The 11,664-nt window shown below is 53.2% G+C and overlaps 1 protein-coding gene across 1 annotated transcript in view; it reads left to right on the top strand.

The window, feature by feature from the left end:
* Positions 1-10,121, top strand: part of RPS6KA1 (ribosomal protein S6 kinase, 90kDa, polypeptide 1) — a 32,373-nt gene extending 22,252 nt beyond the window's left edge. The window contains exons 6-22 of the mRNA XM_008940204.1: positions 528-607; positions 1,184-1,290; positions 2,431-2,468; positions 2,599-2,741; positions 3,279-3,349; positions 3,590-3,678; positions 3,885-3,949; positions 4,915-5,017; positions 5,323-5,450; positions 6,343-6,468; positions 6,917-7,006; positions 7,263-7,421; positions 7,624-7,785; positions 8,411-8,487; positions 8,644-8,761; positions 9,179-9,316; positions 9,638-10,121. Coding sequence (XP_008938452.1) covers positions 528-607; positions 1,184-1,290; positions 2,431-2,468; positions 2,599-2,741; positions 3,279-3,349; positions 3,590-3,678; positions 3,885-3,949; positions 4,915-5,017; positions 5,323-5,450; positions 6,343-6,468; positions 6,917-7,006; positions 7,263-7,421; positions 7,624-7,785; positions 8,411-8,487; positions 8,644-8,761; positions 9,179-9,316; positions 9,638-9,760 — 1,817 coding nt within the window. The 3' untranslated portion in view covers positions 9,761-10,121. The remainder of the gene's footprint in view (positions 1-527; positions 608-1,183; positions 1,291-2,430; positions 2,469-2,598; positions 2,742-3,278; positions 3,350-3,589; positions 3,679-3,884; positions 3,950-4,914; positions 5,018-5,322; positions 5,451-6,342; positions 6,469-6,916; positions 7,007-7,262; positions 7,422-7,623; positions 7,786-8,410; positions 8,488-8,643; positions 8,762-9,178; positions 9,317-9,637) is intronic.
* Positions 10,122-11,664: the final 1,543 nt, after the last annotated feature.

Below are 11,664 nucleotides of genomic sequence, written 5' to 3'. Positions count from 1 at the left end.
GGACCCCTCACAAGCCCCTCAACACAAATCCTCCCCTGGGAAGGTCCTGGGTCCCTCCTCTGCTCTAGCTCTTGGATGGGGAACTGAGCACAGAGCAGGAGAAGAGGTTTAAAGAGGTTTAATCCTTGGGATTAAAACCCTGAATCAGGAGAAGCTGAGAAAGCAGAGTTAACTGCTCAAGGCAGAGTCTGGCAGGATTAATGCTCAGACTTGGGGATGGTGAGGACAGCTTCTTCCCCTGTGAAGGGACCAGTGCCTCTCATGGGAAAACAGCCCCTGCAGTAGGGCATCACTGGCTGGGCAGGAGCCAGCCCCATAAAATGAGGATCTTCTGCAGAGCTCCCATTTCAGCATCATGGCCAGGCTGTCTCAAGTGCCCAGATACTCAGCCCTACCTGTGTTTGACCTAGTAACCACGCAGGGCATCTGCATGACTGGAGCCACTGGGATTTAGGTGATTAATGTCACACCCTGGAGACTTCCCTCAGCAGGGGGGGGCCTGACTCCTGCTCTGGCTTGTGTTTCAGCATTCCAGACAGAGGGGAAGCTGTATCTCATCTTGGATTTCCTCAGAGGAGGTGACCTTTTCACTCGGCTTTCCAAAGAGGTGGGTATGCTCTGGCACCTCGGGGGGGTGCTGAGGCTCTCACTTCATCTGTGCTTAATTGCCTGGAGAAGTGATCGACCCTTGCCAAGTCTTTGAGAGGGGTAGAAACAATCTCCAACCTGTTCCAAGGCCAGAGCTGGCAACAGGAGACGAAGTCTCAGGGACCCTGGCAAAAAAAAGAGCAGCACAGGAGGCTGCTCTCACCTCTGCTGACAACAAAACCAGGCAAGGACCCTGTACTGCTGCAGTGGTGGCTGGTTGTGTCACCTCACTGGGATGAGGGGAGGGGTGATGAGGAGTTGTGCCAGGTGAAGACAACTGGGATCATAACCTGGTGAACATAAATGAGTTTTTTAAAGACCTGTCTGCTGCTTAGCAGCCTGGTTTGGGGTTTTTTTTTTGGTGTTGCTGCTTAACTAATGGTTCAGGATGTCATGTGAAGCCTGGGAAACTTGTGTGGGAAAGGGCAGGAGGGAGCAGCATGGAGGTGAAAGGTCTTGCATGGGTGCAGCAGAGATGGTCCTGCTGCCAGCCTTGTAACCCCAGTGCCTGTCTGCTTCCTCCCCCTCCCTGCAGGTCATGTTCACCGAGGAGGACGTGAAGTTCTACCTAGCAGAGCTGGCTCTGGGGCTTGACCATTTGCACAGCCTGGGGATCATTTACAGGGATCTCAAACCAGAGAAGTACGTGTGGCAGAGCTGAGGCAGGGAACCAAGTCACAGCATCCTAGAAATCCTTCAGCTCAGTCCCAAGCCTGTAGTCAGCAAAATTCCTCAAAAGCAAGGCTGAATGGTGCCCGAGGCCAGGCAGATGGAAGGTGCCAGTGCCACCCTGCTCCTCAGATCAGCAGTTGTGGCCAGGAGCACTGTGGAGGCAGCAAGTGTGCACCACATGGCTGAGCAGTAATCCTGGGCAGGCTCCAGCTTCCAGGCTCCAGCTCGAGGCAGCTGAGAGACTTTGGAGGAAAAAGGCACCAGGAAGATCCAGCCTGGGCCTCTGCAGAGATGTGTGCTGGAGAGGCACTGCTGGGGCCACACCTCAAATCCTGGGGTCGGTTTTGGGCTCCTCACTCCCAGAAGGACCTTGAGGGGCTGGAGCGTGGCCAGAGAAGGGCAACGGAGCTGCTGGGGAAGGGTCTAGAGCCCAAGTGTGGGGAGGAGCAGCTGAGGGAGCTGGGGGTGCTGAGCCTGGAGCAAAGGAGGCGCAGGGGAGACCTTCTGGCTCTGCACAGCTCCTGACAGGAGCCTGGAGCCAGGGGGGGGTCGGGCTCTGCTCCCAAGGGACAAGGGACAGGACAAGAGGAAACAGCCTCAAGTTACCCCAGGGGAGGTTTAGGTTGGATATTAGGAAAAATTTGTTCCCCAAAAGTGCCCCCAAAGTCTGTCCCTGACTGCCCAGGGCAGTGGTGGAGTCCCCACCCCTGGAGGGGTTTCCAAGCTGTGGAGATGTGGTGCTGAGGGACACGGGGCAGTGGGAACAGTTGGGCTGGATGATCTTTGAGGTCTCTTCCAATCCAAACAAGTCTGTGACTCTGCTCCTGCTGCAGGACTTGTGTGTTCTTACCTGGGGTGTGTGAGGGATCAGAAGTGGTGTGAGCTGTGTGGGTCGTGCATTCAATGCACAGCTTAGGGCATAGAGAGAAGAGAGCTGCTCTTTGTCCCACTCATGTCTTGCTGATGGAGCTTAAAGCTCTGGGGGAAGAGACAGACACTTTCTCCTCTGGATTCTGGGAGCATCTCAGACCAGCCTCTGCTGTGTGTGCTTGTTCTCACCAGCCCTTACTGCAGACAGTAACAACTTGGGTTTTTTCATCCTTGCTGTAGCATTCTTTTGGATGAAGAAGGGCACATCAAACTCACAGGTAAGGGACGACACGAAAGCCTTGTGCTCCAGCAGGGTTGGTCCTTGAGATATGGAGTTCTCTTGGGCCTCTGCTCTGTGGGATTGCTCAGAGCCTGTGGGTACATGCTGATGGTTTTTCTCTTATGTAGATTTTGGCTTGAGTAAGGAGGCTATTGACCATGAGAAGAAAGCCTATTCCTTCTGTGGGACAGTGGAATACATGGCACCAGAGGTGGTGAATCGCCAGGGCCACTCCCACAGTGCTGACTGGTGGTCCTACGGGGTGTTGATGGTATGTACCCAGCTTGCCTGTCCAGGGACCTGGCTCAGCACTGCTCCAGCAGCAGCTCTGAAACTCCCCTGCGTGGTTCTGCAGGGCTCAGACATGGGCTGGCCTGGGGACGTTCTGCAGGCCCCCCAGAAAGGGCTGTCCCAGGGTGTCCAGGCACCCCACCAGGACATGTTTCTCAGGGGAGGCAGAGCCTCTGAGGCTGCTGCCTGTGGGGCTGTGCAGCGTGGGGTGCACGGCGTGGGGTGCCTTGGGGTGTCCGTGTCCACCCCAGCGCTGGGATGGCTGCAGATCTGGTGCCACCATCTGGTGGTTGCTGAAGCTGAGGGCTCCCACAAGAGCAGGCACTGGCTGGAACACGTTCCCCCTGCAGACCTCGTGAACTGAGCTCCCCCTGAGAAATATGCTGTCTGGGATCATTTAGAGCCAGGCTTTTGATCACTCAGAAGCTTTTTGCTCGCTTGGGTGAGCTCCCAGATGCAGGTGCAGTGGGATCTGTGCAGCCCTTGGCCGTGACCTGCCCTTCTCTTTCCCCCCCAGTTTGAGATGCTCACCGGCTCGCTGCCCTTCCAGGGGAAGGATCGCAAGGAGACCATGACCCTCATCCTCAAGTAAGAGAAATTTGTCTCCCATGGACAGGAGCTTCTGCTCCTTCTCTGAGCGTGTTGCAATTGGAGGGTTCTCACAACTCAGGGGCATGATTTGGCAAGTGGATTTGCACCAACAGTTAGTCTGAAGAGTGCAGCATAAATGCCAATCAGATGATTATGCTCTCGGGGGTGGAGGTGCTGCCGTGGGCTTGTGAGTTGACTTCTTTAAACCTGCAACTGGTTGCATAATTTCCTCCTCAGAGCAAAGCTGGGCATGCCACAGTTCCTGAGCTCTGAAGCACAGAGCCTCCTGCGAGCCCTTTTCAAAAGGAATCCATCCAACCGATTAGGTAAGACTCTTTTTTTTCAGTTTCTGAGTACACCTGATGCTGTCTCGGGGCCTCTCACGTCCTCCTGGGTCAGCAGCATGTTCACACTTGTGCTTGGCTGATGGGCTGGTTTAGTCACAGCCAGGCTCCCTGGAATACCTGTGCTGCATACGTGGTCGTGGCCTTCACCTTGTCGGTGCAACTCACTCCATGGGTGCATCTTTCAGGTTCTGGACCAGATGGGGCAGAAGAGATCAAGCGCCATCCTTTCTACTCCACCATTGACTGGAATGTGAGTGCCAGAGACACCAGAGCAAACTCCTTCACCACCCAGCACCAGTTCTGCTGCCCACAGGGATCACACGGTTGGGTTCTTGACCAGCTATGGGAGAGCTGCCAGGCCCTGTTTCCATCTGTTCCAATAATCCTTCCCAAAACTCAAATGCTATTTGTCATGTGAGCAACTGTCTCACACCTGAAGTACCCAGGATCTCACCTGGGTTTGAATCTACCCATCTCTCAGCAGGGAGGTGCAGGTTTTAATTGGGGGTTGGCACAACACAGGTTGTCTTGTATAAAGAGGGAGGGAGTTGGGGAAACATTTCTGGCAGGGTGATAACTGAGCCAGCACTTCCCAGTTGCTTCTGGCCAACTCCCTGCTTTCCCATGGCATTTGGGTCCTTCCCCATTTTCCCATAGTTGGTAAGGGATTTGGAAGATCAATCTTCTGGTGCTTCTGAGGCCCCCAGCAAGCTGCTATACTGAACCTCCAGCAGTGCTAGGAAAGCTTACTTCAAATTTTTACTTCAAGAAGCAATTTCAGAAGGCCACTTGTGGGAGTGCTGGGATATGGATGTCCTCCTAGGGCATCTCCTCTGGCTGTCCCTGAGGAGATCTGTGTCAGCAAAGTCCTCGTGGGAGTTAGGAGGAGGAGGAAGAGCCCAGTGAAGTAAATATGTTGTGGATACTGCTTTAGGAGTGGGGCCAAGTTGCATATAGAACACTTTTTTGTCTTGATTTAATATAGGGTAGAACTTGTAGTATTTCTCCCCAGACTGACTCAAAAGCACCCCACTGGCCAGGAAATCTTCCCTCAGACTGCCAAGCTGCAGTGCAATGCTGAGCCACAGAGCTGCTTCTAGGGTCACAACATCTCTTCTTGGCCTCTCATTCCTTTCCTCATGCCTTTGCACCCTCCTGGGCACGTCCAGGAGCCTTGGGCTGTCGGAGCCCTTTTCAGCTGCCTGTGTTTTGCAGAAGCTGTACCGCAGGGAGATCAAACCCCCCTTCAAGCCTGCAGTGGGGCAGCCAGATGACACCTTTTATTTTGACACAGAATTTACGTCGCGTACACCAAAAGGTTTGTGTGGGTTCAGGCCAAGCCAAAGTTGCCTGTTTGAAATGATTCTGTCCTGTTCAATACTGGTGTGCCAGTGCAGGGCAAGGTTTGCCTCCTGCTTCTGCTGCCAGCTCGGGGTGGTGGCAGGACTGAGGAGGGCAGCTGGATGTAGATATTTGGGGTGTTAGGGGTGAGCTGGGTGCTGCACGGTGTGGCTTGAGTCTTGAATAACCTAAAGAGCAGCCACAGCTCCTGGGGAGCAAGGGGAAGGCTTCTGCTTCCACAGGACCAGCCCTCTTCAAGTTGTCTCTCAACTCCTGTTGCAGATTCCCCAGGCATCCCCCCGAGTGCAGGGGCCCATCAGCTCGTCCGAGGCTTCAGTTTTGTGGCGACTGGATTGATGGAGGATGGCAAAGTGAAACCTGCCCAGTCACCCCTGCATTCAGTGGTACAGGTAGGAACTGGGGACGGCTGTTTGGAGCTGCAGTAATGCTCCAGAGTGAGTCTGAAGGAGCTCTGTACTCTCTGGAGCAGAGCTAATGATCTGAGGGTGGCCTGCGGGGAGCCCAGCAGGAGAGAGTTGGGGTTGGGCAGCTGCAGAGGAGAAGGCTCCAGGGAGACCTTCTGGTGGCTGCCAGGACTACAAGGGGCCTGTCAGAAAGCTGGGGACAGACTTTTGAGCAGGGCCTGTTGGGACAGGACAAGGGGTGATGGTTTGAAACTCAAAAGAGGGAGATTTAGACTAGAGAGAAGGAAGAAATGTTTGCTGCTGAGGGTGGTGAGCCCCTGGCCCAGGCTGCCCAGAGAGGTGGTCACTGCCCCATCCCTGGAACCATTCCAGGGGAGGTTGTCTGGGGCTCTGAGCACCCTGCTCTAGCTGCAGATGTCCCTGCTCCCTGCAGGGGGGTTGGACTAAATGACCTTGCAAGGTCCCTTCCAACCCAGACCACTCCATGATTGTATTGGGAAGCCTGAGGCAGTGTCGTTGTTTTGAATTCTTGCATCCTGTTGTTCTCCCATTTCTAGTGACTTGTGCAAAGGTCACCAGGGCAATGTGAGTCTGTTCCCTCTCCTCTCCCCAGGTGGACCCGTGCTAGTGGGAGATCTGTGTAAATGCCCATGGGTAGAAAAGTGCCACTGAAATGCACGGTGCTAGATGCAGATAATTTTAGCCCACTGACCTATATCTGCCACGTTCCCTTCTCCTCCCTCTCCCCAGCCTGGAGAAGCTGTGGGATGTAGCAGACAGCAGTCTGTCAGCTCGCTCTCTGTTCCAGTTCACTCATCATCTTGCACAAACCTTTCCCTGAACCCTCCCAGCTCATCTCTCTGCTCTCCTCCTGCAGCAGCTGCACGGCAAGAACGTCCAGTTCAACGACGGCTACGTGGTGAAGGAGGCAATTGGGGTGGGCTCCTACTCAGTGTGTAAACGCTGTGTCCACAAAGCCACCAACATGGAGTACGCCGTCAAGGTCTGAGGTTTCCCACCTGAACTCAGCTCCCCTGCTAGATTCTTTTTCATGTCCATCATGACCAAAAGAACATCCAGGGCTGCAGTCGCGTTCCTTGCTTGCACAGAGCCTAAATGGGCAGTTTCTGTGCATGTACCTGCACGAGCTTTCTTACTCAGGAGGAGTGGGGAGCAGAGCTCTCCTCTCCCAGAGGGAGGACAGAAGCTCACCTTCCTTGGGCAGGCTCACTGGGGCTGTGTCAGCTCTTAACCACTAAGCCAGACATGAAACTTTGAGGTCTGGGGACACAGAACTGATGATGGGGATCTCTAGAGCTTATTGCTAAAGAGAGCAGGGGATGGAGAGTGGCTGTGGTGCAGAATCTCTGCAGGGTTCCAGATGTTCTGTTTGCTCTGTCCTGGCCCCTTTCCCAGCCCATCACAGCAGATGTTTGTCCCAACTCTTGCAGGTTATTGACAAGAGCAAGCGAGACCCTTCTGAGGAAATCGAAATCCTCCTGCGGTACGGGCAGCACCCAAACATCATCACCCTCAAAGACGTGAGTGTGGCTTCAGTGACGTCCCTGTCTTGGGTTTAGGAAGCCCAGACTGGTGGAAGGGGTCACAGGGAAGCTCCAGCACGGGCAGCTCCAGCACAGGCAGCCCCACAGCCCTGCTCAGTGTATCTGGGGTGGGGAAGGATCTCCAGACCCACCTCTGCGTCACTGATTTCTGCCTGTTTCTTAGTGGCAGAAGTAAAAAGTGAAGCTCTGGGAGCAGTTTTGGGTTAACCCCCCTCCCTATTTGCTCTGGTAGGTGTACGACGATGGGAAGTACGTGTATCTGGTGACTGAGCTGATGAGGGGAGGGGAGCTGCTGGATAAAATCCTGCGACAGAAATTCTTCTCCGAGAGGGAAGCCAGTTCAGTCCTGCACACGATCTGTAAAACAGTGGAGTATCTGCATTCCCAAGGGGTGAGTGTGGTCCCATCTGCTTTCCTGGGAAGCTGGCATTGCACCACACTCCCTCTCCTCCAGGGAGTAACTGTGCCTGTCAGGACTGTTATTTCTTGCTGGCGTTGCTGCCTTGGCAAGGCAGCCGTGGGGCCAGAGCAGGGATCGAGTGTCCTGGTGCAGCTTCAGAGCTTTGTCTTCCTGGGCTCCCTCTGCTCCACAGGTGGTTCACAGGGACTTGAAACCCAGCAATATTCTCTACGTGGACGAGTCAGGAAACCCTGAAAGCATTCGCATTTGTGACTTTGGCTTTGCCAAGCAGCTGAGGGCTGAGAATGGCCTTCTGATGACTCCCTGCTACACAGCAAACTTCGTGGCACCCGAGGTAAGTGCCTTGCTGAGCTGAGACCCTCTGGTAGCTCTCCTGTCCCTCCCCAGCCTGTGCTCCCACTCAGGCACAGGGAGCTCTGCCCTGTTCCTAACTCCAGCCTGCCCTGGAACAAGCAGTGCCAGAACTGTCACCTCTGGGAATGAGCAGATGGGGGATCTCGAGTGCAGTCCTCCAGCTTGTACTGCCCTGATGGGGGACTCTGCTTAGGGTAATGAGGCTTTAAAATCCCAGTGGCTTTCTAGGCTGCTTCTCTTCCTGATTAACTGACCTGTTCACAGAGGTGGGATGATTTTCCACTCAGCTGTCTTGGAGTGGAAGAAAGAAAAAGAGCCAGCACACCATGGAGCACGTGTGCAGCGTCACCACGCTGGAACACGGTTGTGTCACTTGTCATTTGGGTGTGCCTGCAGGGTTCCTCTGTCCCATGACACCTAAATCTGATTTGAATCCTGATCCAAGGATCGAGATCTGAATCCTGGTCCAAGACTTTGCTGTTCCACAGGGTTCTAGGAGCTTTACATACAGACTACACAGCGGGGTCGAGCTGCTCTTCACACGCTGAACTGAGCTCAACAAGAACCAAACGCTTTTTCTTGTCTCCTTTGCCTGTTCTGTCCAGGTCCTGAAACGCCAAGGCTACGACGAGGGCTGTGACATCTGGAGCCTGGGAGTTCTCCTGTACACGATGCTGGCAGGGTGAGCACCTCTGTCCCACTGGAAGGCAGCAGCTGGGGCTGTGACCACTCGCTCTCAGTGGCAGTCAGACCTCTCCTCCTTGGTCACTGGTACCTGGAGCTGCTCCCTGGCTGGGTCACAGGACAACAAATCAAAGGCTCTCTCCTCTCTCCCCAGCTGCACTCCGTTTGCAAATGGTCCCAGTGACACTCCAGAAGAGATCCTGACCCGGATAGGTGGGGGGAAGTTCTCCATCAGTGGAGGCAATTGGGACACTATTTCTGACATGGCCAAGGTATGGGTTGATATTCATCTGTGTCACGTTGAAGGGTTGGGGTCAAGCATGGCCAGTGGCTGTGAGGCAAGTGGGAAACAGGTCAGGGAGGGAGGACAGAAGAAAGGAGAAAACCAGCAGTGTAGCTTCTGCCCTGTACAAATCTCCCTGTAGCAGCTCAGCAGCTTCTCACAGCTTTGTTTTAGTGCTGGCTGTGAATATTTCCAGGGGATACCAACCTCATGCTTGACCCATGGAAGGTTTGCTGCTGTGTTGCACCTCCCAGGCCTACCAAAAACATATTTTATACAAAAGGGAATTGATGTCTGAGGATTCTAAACATGGCCTCTGAATTTAAATCCCAAACTGGGGGAGGGACAGGCAGTATTTTTGCATTTAAAGTCTTCTACAGTCTAACTTTCCAAATGATGCCTTTAGGATCTGGTATCAAAGATGCTTCACGTAGATCCTCACCAGCGTCTCACAGCCAAGCAGGTCCTGCAGCACCCCTGGATAACCCAGAAGGACAGCTTACCCCAGAGCCAGCTGAACCACCAGGACGTTCAGCTTGTAAAGGTACAAAGTCTGGGCTGGGCCTTCAGCTGGTTCCTCGTGTACTTTGGGCTCTTGGAAAGCAGTGATCCAGGTGGGGGCAAAGCAGGATGGATGCTTGGAGAGGAGTGGGCTGGAGGAGGCAATGCAAGACATGTTTTTTGGCAGGGAAACCTAGGGAGGTTCTTTAATGGCATGTCAGTAGGGGAGGGAGATTTAAAGAAAGCAGAAAGATGCTGCTGGTTTGTGTGTGGGTCTGGCTACTCTGGTCCCTCATCTTGTAAAGCTGTGAGCCTGAAATAACCTCTCCTACACCTAAGTGACTTCTGGTACCTTCTCTCCAAGGGGGCGATGGCTGCCACGTACTCTGCACTCAACAGCTCCAAGCCAAGCCCCCAGCTGAAGCCCATCGAATCCTCCATCCTGGCCCAGAGGCGGGTGAAGAAGCTTCCTTCCACCACCCTGTGAGGCTGGGGCCATGGGCTGCACCCCACAGCACGGGGCAGGGCCCCCCCCGACTTTGCACACCCACTGAAGATGGGGAGCAGGAGATCAGGTGGTCGTTGCCTGCCCAGGAGCTCCCTCAAGGACTTCTTCTCAAAAGGCCAAGTGCCTTGTTGTTTCTGAAAGACTGGTTCCTCCTTGTGTGGACTGATCTTTGCTGAGAGAACTTCACTGTAAAATTTTTTTTGAAGTGTAAATTGTTGATTTTTAAAGACCTCCATCTGTGTATATGAGAACTAGAATGTACGATGTCAAGTGGCACTAAAGAGCAGCTCTGCTTCACCCTTTCCTGTGTAGGGCCAGATATTTGTTGTAGCTATATCATGTCTTGGACTCAATCCTTTCCAACATGACTGCATAATGGTTGGGGTTTAGGCTTTGGGATTTTTGCTCCCATGAACCTTTTTATGCCCTTCCCAAAGTCCACCCTGCCGAATCCCAGCCAGCAGCACTCGTGTTGGTGAAGGAATTCCCTCTTCTTCCTTCCCCCTCACTTTACTCTGTGTGTGTGTTTGTTCAGAATGTAAGGTTGATTTTTTTTCAGCCTCTGTTTCTCCCCATCTCCTGCCCTCCCCCAGCCAGCAGTTCTCTGAACAAAATAAACCACAGGTCTCCCAAACACCCCCTTAGATACTCGGCTGTCCAGAACAGCTGCCAGGTTTGGCTCATTCCTCCCCTCTGCCTTCCCATCACCATGTTCTCCCCATCACTCCCTGGGGAGTCTGTCACCCATGGAGGTGGAGATGACAACGGAACCTTCTCCTTGAACAAGGCTGAGGCTTTGGGCTGGCTCTGGCTGCTGCTTTTACCATTTTGGGGTTTCCTTTACTTCAGCAGGGACCTATGAAACAAACTATCCTTTTTTTTTTATAACTTAACTTTATTCTACAGCTGGTAACTCAGGGTTTCTTTCCGAATTGTACAATAAAAGTGTCGTTCAGTTGATGTTATTTTACTGACTTTTAGCTGCAGAAGAAGCCACGCCAGTCGTTTCCCTGCATCCTACAGGCCTCGTGTTCCCTGCCTGTGATGGGAAAACCAGCAGCAGGGCTGCAGATGCTGCCACCTTCTCTCAGGTGCAAACCTCCCTTTGCAGTGGGGAAGCGATGAGAACCAGTCATGGAACAAGCCAGTGATCAGCAGGAGAGGTGGCAGGCTGCAGAGGGGAACTTCTGGCTCTCAGGACATTTTAGGGCTAATAGAAACCAACACTTGGGAGCAAACTGTGCTAGAAATAAACTCCTGACCCATTCTGACTTGCAGGGAATTGCTGGAGCTCCTTGTTTTGGTGGTGGCTGTTTCTTGGGAGGAGCAGGAGAGCTACAGGGACTGCAGGTGCTCGTGTGACTGAAGCCAGCAAAGGTTCTCATGAACTTCTGCTGCTTTTGGCTGATTGTCTAACAAGAGGGGGAACTTCCTTTTTTTGCTCTTCCCCTTCTGCTTTGTGTCAAAGTTGACTAAAACAGAGAATTCAATTTAAAATTTTTCTCTGAGATACACAGTTCTCTCCTCCTCCACCCTCATCCAGGCAGGTTCTCTACTAACCCCTGGAGCAGCCAACAAGAACCTGACAGAGTCATGATTTTTTCTGGGTTTATTCCAAGTACTGCCCTATTGTCCAGCACTGCTGAGAGGAGGATCCAGCACACCCTGGATCTTCTCACTGGGTTTCCCAGTGACCTCCAGCAGAGCCAGATTGAATGTTTTGCTGATAGCTGGGGAGGGGGCCACCCCACCACACAAAATGCCTTCCTTATAATGACTTGCTTTCTTCTCTGCAATGATGTTTGCATTGGTGCCATGAACCTGCCTTATGTTTCCTACAACTACGCAGCAGCTCTTGTGCCAGGGAGAAGGTTTGGAAATTT

This window comes from Merops nubicus, unplaced genomic scaffold (assembly GCF_000691845.1).
Source record: "Merops nubicus isolate BGI_N331 unplaced genomic scaffold, ASM69184v1 scaffold31065, whole genome shotgun sequence".
NCBI classification, from domain to species: domain Eukaryota; kingdom Metazoa; phylum Chordata; class Aves; order Coraciiformes; family Meropidae; genus Merops; species Merops nubicus.
This window is presented reverse-complemented; position numbering and strand designations above follow the sequence as displayed.